This window comes from Macrobrachium nipponense, chromosome 3 (genome assembly GCF_015104395.2).
Source record: "Macrobrachium nipponense isolate FS-2020 chromosome 3, ASM1510439v2, whole genome shotgun sequence".
Taxonomy (NCBI): domain Eukaryota; kingdom Metazoa; phylum Arthropoda; class Malacostraca; order Decapoda; family Palaemonidae; genus Macrobrachium; species Macrobrachium nipponense.
Window position 1 is genome coordinate 85,176,179 of NC_087202.1, and position 19,907 is coordinate 85,196,085.

A 19,907-nucleotide genomic window follows, 5' to 3' on the forward strand; every position below is an offset into this window, starting at 1 on the left:
ATCTGATCCACAAGTTGCAGGAGAGTTCTTCTCATGACAGGGTCCTTGTACTTGGCTGACAGTTCCCTTGGAGTCGAAGTCAAGGGTGGTCTGTCTCTGAAGGGGATTAGATATCCTTTCGTTATTATTGAGAGGGACCAGTTGTCCGCCTCTCTCAAAGTCCATGCTTCCGCAAACTTCAGAAGCCTGGCTCCTACTGGTGTTTGGAGGACTGAAGAGTCATTTTCCTTTCTTAAAAGGTCTAATGGATGACCTCCCTCTCTTCTCAGAGGAGGATCGCAAAGAAGGACCTCCTCGAAAGGGCGTTTGAGGAGTACTAGTTCCCTTCTTAGCAGAGGGTACAGCAGTTCTAGCCTTTTTCGCTGACTGAACTAGATCTTGGGTAGCCTTCTCAGTGAGTGAGTGAGAAATGTCTCTCACTAACTGAGTAGGAAACAGTTGGTTCAATAGAGGAGCGTATAGAAGAGAACCCCTCTGAACTGGAGAGACAGCTTTTGTCAGAAATGAGCTAAAAACTGCTCTCTTCTTGAGTATCCCTGCTCCAAAAAGGGAGGCTACTTCTCCAGAGCCGTCTTGGACAGCCTTGTCCATACATGACAAAACGCTATGAAGCACTTCGGGACTAAGGAATTCCGAGTCTTGAGTCTTCTTGGCCAACGCCCCAAGAGACCAGTCCAGAAAGTTAAAAACTTCCAGGACATGGAATAATCCCTTGAGGAGATGGTCCATTTCTGACATACCCCATGTGGTTCTGGCTGTAGACTGCATGTCTCCACGTCGAGTCCACAAGAGTCGAGAAATCTGCCTCTGCAGACGAAGGAAGGGCCAGTCCCATGGCTTCCCCCGTCTCATACCAAATGCCCCTCCTTCCTGAAAGCTTAGAGGGAGGGCAGGTAAAGACAGTCTTACCTGCTTCCTCCTTAGAGCTGAACCAAGCCCCAACTGACTGTAGGGCTTTCTTCATGGAGATAGTCGGACGCATCTTCAGGAAGGAGGAGGATTTAGAAGTCTTTGTGCTGGTGAACAAAGAACGAGGAGAAGGAGGGGCGGCTGGACTGAGAGTCTCCAAACTCTTGCAGCAGTAAAGCCGCTAAGGTCTTGTAATCCGAAAGAGCCGCACCTCTTGGGGATTCTTCATCAGAAATTTCCTCAATTTCTTGTCTCATCTTGATGGGGGAATCGCGATCAACAGAAGGTGAGCGCTTATTCTGAGAGGAGTCACCTGCTATATCAGTCCTCTGTTCTAATGGAGAAGTGCTTCTTCTAAGTAGCTCAGAGAGTCTGGAAGGTGTCTCATGTCCGCCCTGACAAAGGCGACGGCCGCCTGTGCGACATCTTGCGCCTTTGTCATGGTCATCGACATTTCCAGAAACTCGTTTGCGTCTAGAAGAATGCTCTATCTTGGAAGGCAAAATGTCTGGCGCCTCGCGCCTGGATGAAGGTTCGCGTCTGGAAGGAGACTCACACCTGACCGGGGACTCGCGGTTGGCTGGCGCCGAGAGGCTGGGAAGTGGCTCGCGCCTGGATAGCGGTTGGCGCCTAGCAGAGGATTCTTGTTTCATTGGCGACATACGCCTGAAAGGAGATTGGCGATCATCCGAAGACTCGGTGTCGAGTTGGCGCCTCGCGCCTCGGTATGTCCATGATCCGGGATCTCTTAATGGGAAGAGAGGAGTCCTTCCTACGAGAAGGATCCTTCTTGAGTACTCCCACCAAGGACAAGATTTGCTCCTGCATGTTAAGGAGAATTCTTGTCGTAGGATCTTCCCTCTCTTTGACAGAAGGAGGTTCGGGGGACGAATGGGATTCCCAGCCGAAAGAAGGCGAATGCAAAGCCCTCTTGGCTCTCTTCTTATCCATCGGCGAACCTTCTGAGAAGCGTTCGGGGCTTGAGTCCAATGCGGGCGCTTTCCATCTTCTCTTCAGAGGACGAGATTGATCATCCGAACTCCAACCTCTTCTGTGCGACGAGGAGTCGGAAGAAGAGAAGCACTCTCTCAGGATGCCTTTACAACGGCAATCCCTAGCAGTCTGTGACGACACAGATCCTGCCGAAGGAACGCCTGACCGGTGGGGATCCTCCATAACCTCCGTACAGCTTTTGACATTCCTTCTCCTCTGGGCCTGGGAGCTTGGAAAAGGTCTAGGCCTGGGAGCGTTGCAGAGCCGATCAGACGCCCCCTCCACTGCACTGGGTACACTGATATCACTTTCCACTGCACTGTGCTTACCTTCAAGAGCTATCATTTTAAGCTCCATCCTTTTGAGGGTAGCTTTAAAATCTGCAATTTCCACAGAAGAATCTGCAGGATCTGTGAAGGGAGGAGCTGATATCATGGGAGAGGATGCAACAATTACTTGTGGGATAGGTGTTAACTCGACACTAACTGGCTCGTTAGAGCGAGACCTACTCAAACTTCTGGAGGAAGCTTTCCTAGCTCTATCCCTTTCTAACTTCCTTAAGTAGGAAGTTAGAGTCTTCCATCCGTCCTCACTCAAATTCTCACATTCCTTACACGTATTACTGAAAGAACATTCATACTCCCTACACCGCCTGCATACAGTGTGAGGATCTACCGAAGCTTTCGGTAGCCTCACCTTACAACCTTCATTCACACATACTCTAACTACACAACTAGAGTCAGACATTCTTAGAAAAATCCAAAGTGAAATCCAGTAAACAGTCCACAAAAGCGTATGCCAAACCAATGATCCAATACGTCACCAAAAAATACAGCCCAGAAGATCAATGGCGATGAAAAACGAAAATCAAGTCAGGAGGAACCGACAACGATGTTGACGGAACCGGCGACAGAGAAAATCTGATTAGAAAACGGGAATGGTTCCTAGTCCTGCCACCCAGCGGCAGGGCGGTAGATCACCTGACCTACCTGTAGCGTGTGCCGCGAAATTCGAATTTCTGTCGGGGGCGACGGAGTCTAAAGCTAAGTATATATCTGACAGGGAAGTTGAATGTACAAAAACAGTAATTAATAGAACTGATAGTTTTTATTTGTCCTAATTGTTGCTTTAGCAACTATCAGCAATATGGGCAGGGACCCAAAATATTTAAGAATGGAAACATAGTAGCTGCTCCAATATTTGATGATAAAGTGTCATGTCTATAAATAAGTTATGTCTTTATAAAAAAGTTACACAGACTATTGGAATCATTGTAACTACTGGACAGATGTGTGCTAATTAAAAAGTGTCAACAACTGAAAAAATTGCAAAATCTTTTATCTAATTAAAAAATGCAAATATAAAGGCCCATAAATACAAACTGCATTATTGTTACACTGACAGTAAACAATACCTAATGGATGTGAAGGCAGGAAACAATTGAACCTGACTCTTTTCATTGACTTCATGCATCATTTAAGGATTTAAACTGGCTACAATAGAACCTCCTCTTGTTCCCAACTACTGCTACTCGAATGATGGCTCCAGCCACCTAAACTACTATTGGGTCAGGCATAGTTCTTATAAAAAGGATAAGATCTTCTCTCCTCTCCAAGAGACATGATTCTAATTTTAATGAGTTCCCAGTAAATATATAAGAATATTTCCTTCACTATCATACATTATTTTACACCACCACCAAATTTTATTTCTAAACTCCAATTCTATCCAAAGGATTTATAGTACAAGGTGGAAACTGAAGACAACTGAATATCATTTCTAGACTCTCATGCCTTACCCAAAGGATTTTCTCTGATGTGGTGGAAATTGAGGACAATCACATCTCGTTTCTAGACTTACAGGTCTAAAAGAAAGGATTTTCTCTTGAGAGGTGGAAACTGAGGACAACTGCATCTCATTTCTAGCCTCACAGGTCTTGTCCATGTACAAAGGATTTTCTCTTGAGGGGTGGAAAATGAAGACAATATTCTCTCATTTCTTGGACTCTTGGGTCTTACCCAAAAGATATTCATGTGAAACGTGGAACTGAAGACTAATCTCATTTCTAGACTCACAGATCCTATGGATCTGATCTTAAAAGAGGAAAACCAAAGAAAGGAAAGTTTTAAGATGAACAAGAGGGAAAACACCAAAGGGAACAGATGAAGAATAATGGGCTGAAAGCAATACACTAGAAACAAACAGATGTTTCACCGAACAAAACCACCTGTAGTATCCTATCCAGTGTGCTGTGTAAAGCATCTGTAAGCTGTGTTCCAACACAAAAACATTACAGTAGTTAACCACTTCTTATCTATTAATAACATTAAAATAAATCAACATTTACCAATGTGTTCTATATTCTAACTTAGAGTAAATTAGAACAACATACCTTCATAGCTTTTAAGTCATTGTTCAGTGAATGGCCTACAAGGATTGCATCTGGTGGCAGCAAGGAACGAAGATCATTTTGTACATCGTATACAGTGGTAGTAACACTTTCTAACATCTCTTTTGTTAACCCTGAGAACTGTGTAAGGTAGTTGACGATCTTCTTCTCTGGCTTGACCAGTTTGTGGTAAATAAGCTGTGAAAATATAAAACTACAGTATTATACCTTGAAAACTGAATCTAAACTTGCAGTCTTAATATCTAAGCTTATAGAGCTAAGACTAATACCACACCATTGGAGCAAAAAGAAAAATTAAATAAAGAAAATAAAAGAAAACATTTTTACTGTCAATAGTCTACATTACTAATATTTTCCCACTAATTCTGGAGATACATGTCACCCTAGCATAGCTGCAATAAGAAGCTGCTAGGGTGACAAGTCACTGGGACAGGTAAACAGCTATTTTGTACTTTTGTCTTTCAAAATTCAATTATAATAGTACTAAATTTCAAATGAATACCAATAAATAAGTACTCACAAAAAATGTCACAAAATGCAGACTTAATAAGACACTAAGGATTTAAAAATTTATATAAATTATTAAAAGGAACACCAGTAGAAACATCTAAGTTTAGACATAAAGTACAACCATTTGACAGGCGAGACATTAGGCCCTTCTTTTCTCCTTTCATTAACTGTCTCTTTACTATTTCAATAAGCTGCTATGCAGTACCTGTCCATCTTTAACCAGGAATTAAGAAAATACAAATGTGAAGTCTGCAGTTTTCATGAGCAGAACTGCATTACAACATTACACTATATTAAGAACTAAGGTGACATTATTTACAAGAGTAACAAGTGCATGCAATGACAGATTTTTAAGAAAAAAAATTCATATGTGATAAATAACCATTTACACAATGGGGACTGATCACTGGAGAAGGCAGATCTGCAATGTAATTTTATGCCCTCATACAACTATCTCTCTAACAGTTATGCAAATTTATTTTACCGGTAGTATATAAGATAGATAGCATTATCATCCTTTATATTATGAATAATCAAATCTCAAAGTTTTATACATTTTACTACAAAAATAAAAATAACATGCCATTCAAATTCTTTACTGAAGATAACCAGAGCACTGAGTTCAATGAACTAGAACAGGGTTGTCTTAAAAAAAAAATATATATCTCATGAATTACAGATGCACAAAAACTTTATAACTGGGAAGACAGAATGCAGATTTGACAAATCTCTTCAAGTATTTGAATCTAATAAAAATTAATTTGCTGTCAATTAAGATTTGGTCATTTGAAAAAGAATTTATTTTTAATTATCTCAAGAAGAGATTTTGGTCCTAAGTGATGGCCTTTAAGTAAACTTGTATTAAACTGGTATCCCCAATTCTCAAGATGATATGACACCACCTAAATAATTTTTCAAATGTGACTGCCAAGCCCTGACAGTGCACTTAATCTGCTTCAGTTTGTAGTTATCCATTTAACATTTTACCATTCAATAAAACAAGCCATGTATTCATTATAACAAACTGCAAGTGGGCCACAATAATTTAGAGCAATTTTTTGATTTTCTCATATGTAGTTGTGAGGACATGAAAATCTGTAAAAGAAGAAAAAGAGCAGTATACCAACAATATTAAATTTTTTTAAAAATACAACTGTAATCAACCATATAACAATGGTTTCTCACCGATATCAAGAGTAATGCAGTATAAGAAAACCTTGCAGATATGACAAATTCAACAATAATTTGTATTTTTCTTAACATACAAACCTTCAACACCTTGTGACATGAGTATCCTAATTGTACATACGCAGACAATTATGTTAATGCTAGCTATTCAAGATGCCAGCCTGCATAATATTCACCTCGCTTTTATATTTTCCTTTTCCTATAGTGTTTACAGTGTTTTTCGATTGAGATGGTGAATAAAGGCTTTATCATAGTGTGTTTTCTGTGTCGTTCCCTAGACCATGAAAATGTACAGGCATAACTAGAACAGGTGTGCTCGTAATGCTGAGGACAAGAATGCTCTTGAGCGTTAAAGTGTGAATCGCGGTCTGTTTCTCAGTGTGAAAAATATGACAATAGAGGTGTTAAGAAGTCAGACGACAATAGAGGTGTTAAGAAGTCAGACTAAGGAAAATCTCTCCAGGAAATAGAAAATCCTGCCCCCTCTATTACTTGCATTCCTTCTCTCGGCATCTTTGCTGCCTCTCTGCTTACCGTTGGCCCAGGAAGGAATCTCTCATTCATCAAGAGATGATGCCAGTTCTGGAACAGTTTTTTGGTAGAGGCAAGGTTCTTGATACAACCAGCCAAGTAAAGAAAACAGAATCCAAAGTTTTCCCATCTAGCCCTGTGCCGGGGCCTAGCGATGTCAAGAGGAAGAGGGCATCAGAGACTCTTAGCGCCTCTCCTGAGCCAGTAGTGGGTCAAAGTTATGTGTGATAGAATGGAAGCTCTGCCTTGCCTGCTTCTTCGTCATACAATTTTTCCCCTCCTATGAGTAAATGTTGTTGTTCCTGGTCATGTAAGGAACAAAGCAGTTAAAAACCTATGGATATGGACTGGTGATCCTTAAGTGGGCTAAAGCTTATACGAACATAGCTCCTCCATACTAATTGCAGTCAAGAACACCTCAGACAGCTACTACCATTAATAAAATAAAAAATATCTAATGAAAAAGCAAGGAAAAGGATGGACAACCAAGTACAGTGAATAAAAGATGAATGATGCATTCTAATTATTCCTCTCCCATCATAATGACTCTTATTACCAATATGAATATGAAGTCTGCCAGTATTAATGCAGCAGTAAAAAATACAGACTTAGTTGTTTTATCTACCTCATGATTTCCTTGAATATATACATGAACTGAAATCCAGCATTGTTCAGCATTTATTAAATGACATTACACATAACATCAAAGGAATGAGCAAAAAGTCAATTAATATTAATGTCACTGCAGTTGAAAAAAAATTGGTAAGTACTCTCCCCAACTGCAACACATAACATTCAAAATTAGAAATAATACAATAACCTTAATCAATAAAAGATTGCTAAATAATGTCTGACGTGAAAATAGAAAGTAGTGCTGAAACATAATGAGTACAAATTTATTTAAACTAATGAATTGCTGCTCAAAACTTATGTAACATGATAATAACTTTTATTCCCCGCAGCATACACGGCAGCACATCTGCGTACCCTATGCCGAAGACTTTAAAGTAACTTGCTCAAAGGAAGCAAATAAGCAACAAACCTCAAGACTAGACATAATCTGTAACAGTCACCCAGCACTGATATATTAAAAAGAATGATAACTTTCACTGGTTCAAGACTCCTTGTAAAGAGAGCTGGAGGATGGGACCCAATGCTGTGTTAGTCACGTAAAGCCTAACATAACAAAATTGAGATAAGGATGGTCGATAGACATAAGCAAATGATGAACACCCTAAGCCTCTTCTTTACCCAGAAGCTTAATGAAACGTAAACATTGCATTCGCTAATGAACCGATTTTCTTGGTAATGAAATAAAAAGTAAATGGAGCTTATTTTACGTGGCTAGTATAATCATTCCTCTTCATGTATGAACTTTTTTCTACTGAAGTATCTCCACAGAAAAAGACAGAAGAGAAGCACAGAAAAATGACAATTTGTCCAAAATTGCATTTTTCCTAACTATACAAACCTGAGGTCCTTTTACAATAGGAAGGTACTAGCGGCAGCTGGATAGGTCGTAAGCTTTCGAACAAGGGGTTCGGTAGTTAACTGCTTGTCCGACAGGCGCGCGCGCGCGACTGGGAGGTAAACAAATCACTTTTGCTTTTGGCCCAAGCAAAAACTGCAGAGTGAGGGGTGGCATGAGGTGGGACTATGTGTAAAGGACCTCAGGTTTGTATAGTTAGGAAAAATGCAATTTTGGAGCAAATTGTCATCATTTGTTCCGACACGGCATACAAACCTTCGGTCCTTTTACAATAGGAAAGACTCACTTCTTGGTGGGAGGAATCTGAGTCTTTTGTGAACAGACTGGTGTTCGCCCAACCTTGGAAGCCTCCCTGGTCGTAAGAGCGAGGGAGGGATCCAAGCCTCTGTCCGATTGGTCGGGGTGTGCACCGCAGGATCAATGGTCAGACCTACTGGACTGAGTACTAAGAGAGAGGCAAGCGTATCTCTTCGTACCAGCAATGTAAGAACTTGTTCCTGTACAGGAGCAAATATAAAGTCATGGGTTTGTCTCTTGTAGGCATCCACTTCCCCCCCCTTGTAGGAGGAAGTGGTGGATATTCTGCTCCTATCCCTAGTGAAAGGGATAGGATGGGGCTCTGTCATATAGCTCACCTGCATCTCGTCCTCATCCAGCGTAGTGACGACCGTGGCCCTCTGCCCACAGGTAGAGGAGGAGGAAAAGACGGGAAGAGGGAGCCAGTCACTCACTCATTCACACATCCATCCGCACAGTCACACCAGGACTCGATGCTGTTTCAGCCTGCAAGGGTCTGGGTTAGCTACACAACTTGTTGAGCAGCCACCACGGGTCCCAAGGAAAAGGTATCCAAGGACCTGTGGGCAATATCCCGAAGGTAGAAGGAGGTGAAGGTAGTCTGGTTAGACCAGACACCTGCCTTCAGGACCTGCGCCACGGAGAAGTTCTTACGAAACGCCAACGAGGGGCCAATACTTCTGACTTCGTGAGCTCTCGGACGGGACGTACGGATGTAGTCACTACCATCAGCCTCATACGCCCTCCTGATGACCTCACGCAGCCAGAATGAAAGTGTTCTTGGATACTTCTTTCTTGGTTACCCCGGTGCTAACGAAGAGGCGTCGACACTCAGGCCTGAGGTGTTGAGTTTTCTTCAGATAGCGCCGTAGCGCCCTCACAGGACAAAGCAGCATCTCATCCGCATCATTATCGGTGAAGTCCATTAGGGAGGGAATCGTGAAAGACTCGAACCTGTCGTCAGGGACCGACGGTTTCTGAGTCTTCGCAACGAAGTTCGGGACGAAATCGAGCGTCACAGATCCCCATCCCCTGGAGTGTCGTACATCATAGGAAAGACCATGAAGTTCCCCTACTCTCTTCGCCGATGCCAGGGCCAGCAAGAAGAGGGTCTTGAGGGTCAGATCCCTGTCTGACGACTCTCGGAGTGGCTCGAAGGGTGTTCGAAGGGTTGTTCGAGTTCAAACTCCTAAGGACGAGAGTCACATCCCATGCAGGGGGCCTGAGTTCCCTGGGTGGGCAAGACCTTTCGAAGCTCCTCATAAGCAAGGAGATCTCGAACGAGTTCGAGATGTCCAATCCCCTCAGTTTCAGGACAAGCGCCAGGGCGGCTCTGTATCCTTTGACTGTGGGGACTGAGAGGAGCTTCTCTCGGCGAAGAAACACGAGGAAATCCGCTACCTGCTGAAGAGTGGCTCTGAGAGGAGATAGACCCCGTCTACGACACCAACCACAGAAGACGGCCCACTTCCCCTGGTACACAGCTGCAGAGGACTGACGGACGTTTCCAGCCATCTCTGTTGCTGCGCTACGAGAAAAGCCTCTCGTTGGCAAGAGATGGTGGATAACAGCCAGCCGTGAAGTCGTAGGGACTGGACTGCTTGGTGGTACCGCTCGACGTGTGGCTGGGCGAGAAGGTTGTGCCAAGGGGGAATCTCTCAGTTCTCCTGCGAGAAGAGCCAGCAGGTCCGGATACCAAATGGCCTGTGGCCATTTGGGAGCCACCAGGATCATCCTGAGATTCGGGGTGACCAGTGCTCGACTGATCACCTTGCGAATCAGGCTGAACGGGGGAAAGGCATAGGCGAAGAGGTTGTCCCACGGGTGTTGAAGAGCGTCCTCTGCAGCTGCCCATGGGTCCGGCACGGCTGAGAAGAAAACCTGAAGCTTTCTGTTGTGCTGGGTGGCGAACAGATCCACGACTGGTCGCCCCCACAGGTCGAAGAGCCTTTCCGCCACGTCCTGGTGTAGAGACCACTCGGTCCCTATCACCTGATCCCGACGGCTGAGCGTGTCTGCTACTACATTCCTCTTCCCTGGAATGTAGCGTGCCGACAGCTCTATTGAGTGTGCCTCGGCCCACTTGTGCACCTGCCGAGTCAACTGGTACAACGGGAGAGACACTAGGCCCCCCTGTTTGTTAACGTAGGCCACTACCGTGGTGTTGTCGCACATCAACACCACTGAGTGTCCCATCAAGCGGTCCTGGAACTCTTGGAGAGCGAGAAACGCTGCCTTGAGTTCCAGTACATTGATGTGAAGGTGCTTGTCGTTCTCGTCCCACACTCCTGAAGTCAGCAACTCCTCCAGGTGTGCGCCCCATCCCTCGGTCGATGCGTCTGAGAACAGCTGCATGTCCGGGGGGGGAGTGCGCAGAGGCACTCCTCTTAAGAGGTTCCTGTTGTCCAGCCACCAGGCTAGGTCCTGCCTCACCTCCGGTGTCAGTGACACTGGCAAGCTTGGGGGATCCGTCGCCTGTGACCAACTCTCCTTTAGTCTCCACTGAAGAGACCGCAGGTGAAGACGCCCGTGAGGGACTAACTTCTCGAGTGACGACAGGTGTCCGATCACGACTTGCCATCGCTGAGCTACCTGTTCCTGCCGAGACAGGAACTGGTTGGCTGCCTCCCTGAATCTGCTGATCCGCGAGTCTGCGGGGAAGACTCGCCCTGCTACCGTGTCGATCAGCATACTCAGGTACTTCATCCTCTGCTTGGGCTCGAGATCGGACTTCTCGAAGTTCACAACGATCCCCAGATCGCGACAGAACTCGAGTAGTCGATCCCTGTCCTGTAGCAACTGCGAGCGGGAGCTCGCCAGGACTAACCAATCGTCGAGATACCTCATCAGACGTATCCCGTGCGAATGGGCCCAAGCAGACACCAGACTGAACACTCGCGTGAACACCTGTGGGGCGGTTGAGAGACCGAAGCAAAGTGCCCTGAATTGGTACACCGTCCCGTCGAGGATGAAGCGGAGGTACTTTCTGGAGGACTGATGAATGGATATTTGGAAATACGCATCCTTCAAGTCCACTGAAAGCATGAAATCGTTCTCCCTGATGGAGTCGAGCACGGAACGTGCCGTCTCCATCGTGAACCGGGTCTGGCGAACAAACCGATTCAGGGGAGAGAGATCTATCACCGGGCGCCAGCCTCCCGTAGACTTTTCCACCAGGAAGAGTCGACTGTAAAAGCCCGGTGACTGATCCGTGACGATTTCTACAGCTCTCTTGCTCAGCATGGTCTTGATCTCCTGTCTCAATGCTACGTCCTTCGATGACCCTGGAACGTACGACTGCTGTTGGACCGGGTTGGAGGTGAGGGGTGGCCGAGATTCGAAGGGTAATAGATATCCCTCCCGAAGGACATCTACAATCCAGGTCTCGGCGCCGTAGCGCTGCCAAGTTGCCCAATGGCTGGCCAGGCACCCCCCCACTTCCAGCAGCAGGTGGGGGGGAACGCCGTCCCTAGCGTTTCCCCCCTTTCTTCGACTTCTTCCCAGAGCCTCCTCGGGAGAAGGAGGGCTGGGAGGAGGGCTGGTTACGGCTCCCCTTTGCAGAAGTCGAAGAAGACAGAGTCTTTCCACGGGGCTTTGACGCGACTACCGTCTTAGCCACCGTGGAAGCGCTAGCCGAGCTCTTTGGCTTGGCCGCAGTTCGAGGCTGCCCAGAAGCCTTCGAAACTGCCTGGTGTACCAGACGGTAACTGTCGTCAGTGCGCCGTCTGTCCACCGCAGCGTCCACCATCTCTCCTGGAAGAGAGACGTGGAACTCCGTAACGGTCCGTTGCGAAGTCCCAATGCCGCTTCACGCCCAGCCACCCTGGAAACTCGAGTAAGGACAGCGTCCCTACGTCGGAGAACCAGGTTGGCCCACAGGTTTACCGTCTGGTGGGCAAGGAAGGAGATGGCTCTTCCCCCAGACTGGCAAAGTCTCCTAAAGGCCGAGTCATCTTCGGGAGAAATTCCCCCGGAGTTGGCTGCGACTTAGATACTGTGAGGGACCACAGATCTATCCAGGAGACGGCCTGGAAAGCTGCCATGGCAGTGGATTCCAGGCCGAGTGCCTCTTGCTGCGAGAACCATAGGTTCTCTGACAGGAGCTGCTGCAGAGACACACCCGGCGTTAGCCTGGCTAACTCCGGGTTCACCTGTTTGGGCGGCATCGGGTCCTCAGATGGCACGTAAAAACGCCGCTGTCGCAGCAGAGGAGGTGGAAGCAGCTTGCTCGACCTGCCAGACTTGAGAGAACCGTCTTGCCCGGAGACAAGAGATTCTACCTGGTCCAGCACTGAGTCGGCAAGCTCAGACCGCGGCAAACCCACCGTCGGTCTGGGTTCCCTCTTCGGGCCCCAGAACGACTCGAGCCGGGACGTGGGCTCGGATGGTGGGAGCGGCGATCCTTCCCCAAGGTCGTTGTGCTGACGAATCAGCGCAATTACCTCGGCAAAGTTCCTTTGAATCTCAGGAGTGACTGCATCCTGAGGAGTAGGACCATCCAGTCCCTCGAACAGGAGCAGCTCCAGAGATCCTCCCCCCTCGAGGGGGGGAACAGCGACAGACCCCTCTCGGTCTCCTCCAGCCACTTGTGCATACGACCTGGCCGGTCCGAGAACCGTGCCTGGTACGTAGGACGTCGTGGTGGGGATCCTGAGGGGCGCACCCCTCACGATCACTCCTCATACGCTCCTCCCGGTTGTAACCCGAGGAGGTTGAAGGTATGGGAGAGCAGACCTGACGCTCCCTCCTCGCTCGCTGGCAGAACCAGTGGGCTTGGAGGGACTGCAGGCGATCGTCAACCCGCGCGGTGGCGATCGAGCTGCAGGCCTGGTCGAGCCGTCTCACTGTGGAGAACGGCTGGACTGAGCACAGCGGCCCCGGTCTCGCGTGTCAGAAGAGCTGGTGCTGGTGGCCGTACCCGATCGCTCTCTGTGAGAGTGACGGTCAGGCGACCGGCGAGCTCCACTGTCACGGTGAGACCGGTGCGTATCCTCACGGCGCGTCACGTCGCTGGTACCAGCCGTGGCTGGTGCCGGCGAACGGGGGGACCTCTTCCCAGCCTCAGCCCGTGGCCGGTCGTGGACCGTCACGTCAGCCCGGGTAGCCAGCTGGTCTGGTGAGAGTCGCGTGAGCGGCTGTCACCAGTCTTCCGCTCCGTGCCGTGAACCTGACGCTGAGCTGGCTCAGAGGTCTGGTTCCTAGCTGCACGGTCGCTGGTGGGCGACCGTACACTCGGTACCTCTCGCGAACGAGAGGCCGAGACGGATCCTGCTGCCGTGGTCGAACCACTAACAGCAGGCGAGGAAGTGCCGGTGTTAGCCGGCACCCCTCTGGTCCCCGTAGTCTTCTTCCTTGCGGAAGAAGAGACGGGTCCTGCCCCCGAAGGAGCAGGGTGACCAGCGGAAGAACCCCCCGTCTCACCGGAGCGAGACGGGCCCTTAGAAGCTCCCGAAGGAGACTTCTTAGGGGGGGAGGAGGCGACCTTCTTCTTCTTAGGCTGTGGAGCCTTAGAAGATGAAGGGGGAGAGGCGGCAGACGACGACGACGACGACGACGAAGAAGACGATGAAGACGACGACGACACCTTCCTCTTCTTCCTCTTCTTCTTCGTCAGCTTCCTCAGGACCGATGTCAGATCTGTCATCCAGGGCGGAGCCGGGGCTGTTGTTGCCGAAGCAATAGGGCCCGGACGCACCTGTCCGAACAGATCGGCATCGGGAGCAGCGGCGCCACGAACAGGAACAACGTCAGCAGGTGCAGGCATCACAGGAACAGCAGTGGAGACGGCAGGAACAGATACAGGAACAGCAGCAGTGGTCGGCAACATCACGTCCGTAAACAGCGGCTGGGCAGGTACGGCAGGTACGGCAGGCTGTACAGGTAGACCAGGTGGACGGACCAGCGGCACAGACATCCTAGGTACTGGTGGGAGGTCCAGGGGCGAGCTCTTCGGGCACATGAAGTCCGGTCGAGGCAGCACGGCAAACCCAGGCGGCGGCATCACACTCCCCCGTGGTACGGCGATAGGCCCCTGCACCGATGTAGTTGGTGTAACAGATACCGCGGTGCGGGTTACACCATTTGAGAGGTGAAGCGGTAGCCAGGAGTTGACAGGGTCGTGGTAGTGGTCGTCACCGTAGCGTGCGTGACCGCCACAGAGCCAGCGAGATGGTAGAGCAGCCCCTGGACACTCGGCACGCCCTGCAGACCCAACGATGCCCACACCTGTCCGAGGTCGTCCTTCGCGGCAACAGCACCTGAGGAAGCAAAGGTCGGGTGATTAGCAGGATCCTCTACCCGTCCGTGCGATGTAGACGAACGGATAGAGGACCCAGAATACAACTCAACGTCGGGGTATCTCGCGCCCTCCTCCACACTCGACAGATCGGGTGAGGAGAAGGACCTAGAAACCCCCCCCCCCCCCCGAAAGGGGAAGGGAAGGCGCCAAACGTGGGAGCTGAGCGGGCGGCAGGAAAGAAGAAGAAGTGTCCGTAACCAAAGGAGTCGCGGGAGAGCTTTCCGACGACTCCTTTGCCGGCCTTCGCTTCTTCCTACCTTCGTACAAGCCCCACTGCGCCTCCGACCATGACATACATACTTCACAGGGCTCGGCTCGGGTACATTCGCGGCCCCGACACCGAGCGCACAAAATATGGGGATCAATTTCTGGGAAGGAGCAGAACTTACCGCATTTACGCCCTTCGGTACCCGGGCACAATCTCCGGAGGGTAGCGGGGCGTGGAGACTCTATAATTGATCAGATTAATTCTCACAATGATGAAAAAAAGGGAATGATTGTACTTACAATGTTCACTCAAACACAAACACAACCATACAACCAAGGGAAAGCAAACGACGAGAAGCGGGCAGAGAGCGTAGAACACACACGTCCACTCGCTGTGAGGCCGAAAGCAAAAGTGATTTGTTTACCTCCCAGTCGCGCGTGCGCGCCTGTCGGACAAGCAGTTAACTACCGAACCCCTTGTTCGAAAGCTTACGACCTATCCAGCTGCCGCTAGTACCTTCCTATTGTAAAAGGACCGAAGGTTTGTATGCCGTGTCGGAACAAACAAAATTATAAATAGTTTTACAATCGCAAAGAAGATTTTTTTACATTTTCACACTTGTATGTCTAAAAAACAAACATGGGTTCTTGGATGCATCTTTTTTCACTAATCATTGTAATAAAATAGTGTCAGACCCTAGAACGTATTCCATGCTTACTGCCCAGAAGTGCAAAGCAAAATGACATACCCTAACTTCCCTTCCAAGAATTCCCACAATATTACGAGCAATTGTTGCCATGTAACTTTTTCATCTATATACAGTACGTATGTGTACTATGTATACACAGTATATATCCAAATGCCTAAATCTAGATAACCAGCTGAAATCACAATTTGTTGAAAATTGTATTTTTCCTAACTATACAAACCTGAGGTCCTGTAACAATAGGAATGTAACTTAGCGGCAGCTGGAACCGGTCGTAAGCTTCGAACAAGGGGGTTCGGTAGTTAACTGCTCGTCCGATAGTTGGCGGTCAGCGCGACTGAGAGGAGAGGAGTCACTTTGCTTTAGGCCCAGGAAAAACAGAGTGAGGGGTGGCATGAGGTGGGACTATGTGTAAAGGACCTCAGGTTTGTATAGTGATTTGTGCCGATACGTAATACAAACCCTCGGTCCTTTAACAATAGGAAGACTCACTTATTGGTGGGTGGAATCTGAGTCTTATGAACAGACTGGTGTTTGTCCAACCTTGGTTCCCTCCCTGGTCGTAAGAGCAGAGGGAGGGATCCTAGTCTCTGCCCAGCTGATCGGGGTGTGCACCGCGGGATCAGTGGTCAGACCTCTGGACCAAATTTATAAGAGGGAGGCAAGCGTACCTCTTATGAACAGCAAGCAAGAACTAGTTCCTACTTCAAGAGCAAATATGAAGTCATGGGTTTGTCTCTTGTTGGCCTCCATTCTCCCCCTTGTTAGGGGAGTGGTGGATAAATGCTCCTATCCCTACTGAAAGGGATAGGTTGGAGCTCGGTCGTGTAGCTTACCTGCATCTGCCTCCTGTCCAGTGTAGTGACGACCGCGGCCCTCTACCACAGGTAGAGGAGGAGAAAAGAGGAGGAAGAGAAGCCAGTCACACTCTCTTTCACTAGTCCATTCATGCAGTTACACAAGGATGTGATGCTGTTCTGTCCGCTCGGGTGCTGGGTAAGCTACACAACTTGTTGAGCAGCCACCACGGGTCCCAAGGAAAAGGTGTCCAAGGACCTGTGGGCAATATCCCGAAGGTAGAAGGAGGTAAAGGTGGTCTAGTTGGTCCAAACCCGCCTTCAGAACCTGTGCCACGGAGAAGTTCTTGTGGAACACAAGGGTTGGACCAATACCTCTGACTTCGTAGGCTCTCGGACGAAGGGTACGGGTGTTGTCACTACCATCCGCGTCATACGCCCTCCTGATCACCTCACGCAGCCAGAAAGAAAGTGTTCTTGGATACCTCTTTCTTGGTAATCCCGGTGCTAACGAAGAGGCTTCAACCCTCAGGCCTGAGGTGTCGAGTTCTCTTCAGAAGTGCCCTCACAGGACAAAGTAGCATCTCATCCTTATCGTTATTGGTGAAGTCCTTCAGGGAGGGGATCATGAATGACTCGAACCAGTCGTCAGGGACCAAAGGATTCTGAGTCTTCGCTACGAAGTCCAGGACGAAATCGAGTGTAACAGATCCCCATCCCCTGGAATGTTCCCCTACTCTCTTCGCCAATGCCAGGGCCAGCAGGAAGAGGGTCTTGAGGGTCAGATCCCTGTCTTACGAGGTTCCCGTCGTCCAGCCACCAGGCTAGGTCCTGCCTCACCTCCTCCGTGAGAGACATGGGGAAGTACGGTGGGTCTCTTGCCTGTGACCAACTCTCCTTTAGCCTCCACTGAAGAGACCGCAGGTGAAGACGCCCATGGGGGACTAACTTCTCAAGAGACGACAGGTGACCGATCACGACGACCTGCCACTGCTGAGCTGGCTGCTCCTGTAGGGACAGGAACCGTCTGGCTGCCTCCCTGAACCTGCTGATCCGCGAGTCCGCAGGGACGACTCGCCCTGCTACCGTATCGATCAGCATGCCCAGGTACTTCATCCTCTGCTTGGACTCGAGATTCGACTTGTCGAAATTCACTACGATCCCAAGGTCGCGGCAGAATTCGAGGAGTCGATCCCTGTCGTGTAGCAACTGCGAGCGAGAGCTCACCAGGACCAATCAATCATCGAGATACCTCAGAAGATGTATCCCTACCAAATGGGCCCAAGCCGACACCAGAGTGAACACCTGTGGGGCGGTTGAGAGACCGAAACAAAGTGCCCTGAACTGGTACACTGTCCCGTTGAGGATGAAGCAGAGGTACTTCCTGGAGGACTGATGGATGGGTATCTGGAAATACGCATCCTTCAGGTCCACAGAAAGCATGAAGTCGTTCTCCCTGATGGACTCGAGCACTGAACATGTCGTTTCCATCGTGAACCGAGTCTGGCGAACGAATTAGTTCAAGGGAGAGAGATCTATCACCGGGCGCCAGCCCCACGAAGACTTCTCCACCAGGAAAAGTCGACTGTAGAAGCCTGGTGACTGATCCCATACGATCTCCACAAATTGTTTGCTCAGCATGGCTTCTCTTCCTGCCAAAGTGCCACGTCCCTGGCAGAACCGGGAACGTACATTTGTAGATGGACTGGGTTGGAGGTGAGGGGTGGCCGAGACTCGAAGTGTAGTAGATATCCCTCCCGAGGATATTTACTATCCAGGTCTCTGCTCCGTAGCACTGCCAAGTTGCCCAATGGCTTGCCAGGCACCCCCCAACTTCCGGCAGCAGGTGAGGGGGAACCCATCCCTAGTGTTTCCCTTCTCTCTTCAACTTCTTCTTCTCGGCTCCTCCCCGAGAGAAGGGGGGCTGGTTACGGTCGCTCCTTACAGATGAAGTTGAAGGCAGAGCCTTTCCTCTCGGCTTCGACGAAGCAATCATCTTAGCTGCAGAGCAAGCGCTAGCTAAACTCTTAGGCTTAGCAGCAGTGACTCGAGGCTGCCCAGCCGCCTTTGAGACTGCCTGGTGGACTAGACGGTCACTGTCATCAGTGCGCCATTGTTCCACTGCAGCGTCCACCATCTCTCTGGGGAAGAGAGAGGAGGAACTCTCCACCGGTCCGTTGCGAAGACCCAAGGCCGCCTCGCACCCTGCCGACCTGGTTACTCGAGTGAGGATAGCATCCCTACGCCTCAGAACCAGGTTGGCCCACAGGTTGGCCATCTGGTGGGCCAGGTACGAGATAGCCCTACCTCCAGACTGGCACAGTCTCATGAAAGCCAGGTCCCCTTCAGGAGTGATGTTTCCCGAAGAGGCTGCGACCTTAGACACTGTGAGGGATCACAGGTCTATCCACGAGACTGCTTGGAATGCTGCCATGGCAGTCAATTCCAACGCAAGTGCCTCTTGCTGCGAGAACCAGAGGTTCTCTGACAGCAGGTGCTGAAGAGACACCCCTGGAGTTAGCCTAGCCAGCTCCGGGTTAACCTGCTTGGGCGGCAGAGGGTCCTCTGTTGGCACGTAGAAGTGCCTCTGTCGTAGTAGAGGTGGGTGAAGGAGCTTGGACGACCTGCCGGACCGAAGCAATCCTCCTGTCCGGAGACGAGTGTCCACCTGGCTCAGCACACTGTCGGCCAAGGCTGATTGTGGCAGACCCACCGCCATCCTGGGTTCCTTTTTAGGTCCCCAGAACGACTCCAGCCTAGACGTAGGCTCGGAAGGTGGGAGCGGAGATCCTTCCCCGAGGTTGTTGTGCTCACGAATCGGCGCAATAACCTCAGCGAACGACCTTTGGATCTCAGGAGTGACTGTGTCTCGTGGAGACGGACCGTCAAGCCCATCTAGCGAGAATGCCTCCCGAGACCCTCCTCCTTCTACAGAAGGAACCACAACAGACCCTTCATGGTCTCCTCCTGTCACTTACGCGTACGATCTGGTCTGTCCTAGGACCGTGCCAGGCTCCTGGGCCCTCGTGGCGGGATCGCGAGGAGCACGGAATTTGAAGGGATCGAAGAGGAAGACCTGACGCTCCCCCCTCACCCACCAGCAGAACCGCCATGCTGGGGGGGCTGCAGACTCTCGCCAACCCGCAGTGGCGATCGGGCTGCAGGCCTGGTCGAGCGGCTAGACCGGGAACAGTGGCGAAGGTCCCGAGCGTCAGAAGAGCTGCTGCTGGTCCTCCTATCCGCCTGGTCCCGGAACTGGCAGAGTCCGCTGTTGCGGCGGGAGCGAGGCCTGTCCTCACGGCGTGTCACGCTGCTTCCAGGCGACCGAGGGGACCGCTTCCTCACCTCAGCCTGCGGCCGGTCTGGGACTGTCGCATCAGCCCTGGGTACCAGCGGCTCGCCAAGAGAGCGATCGCTGCCCTGGTGGGAGTCACCTGGGCGACTCCCGCCAGCCTTCCGCTCCGTGCCTGGATCCTGGCGGCGAGCGAACTCGGTTGCGCGGGTCTTGGCTGCACGGTCACCCGCGGGCGACCGTACACTCGGTACCTCTCGCGAATGAGAGGCTGAGACT

General features: G+C 49.9%; 1 protein-coding gene across 1 annotated transcript in view; it reads right to left on the reverse strand.

The window, feature by feature from the left end:
• LOC135221872 (RNA exonuclease 5-like) overlaps positions 1-19,907 on the reverse strand; it is a 79,752-nt gene that overhangs the window by 20,113 nt on the left and 39,732 nt on the right. The window contains exon 4 of the mRNA XM_064259829.1: positions 4,295-4,489. Coding sequence (XP_064115899.1) covers positions 4,295-4,489 — 195 coding nt within the window. The remainder of the gene's footprint in view (positions 1-4,294; positions 4,490-19,907) is intronic.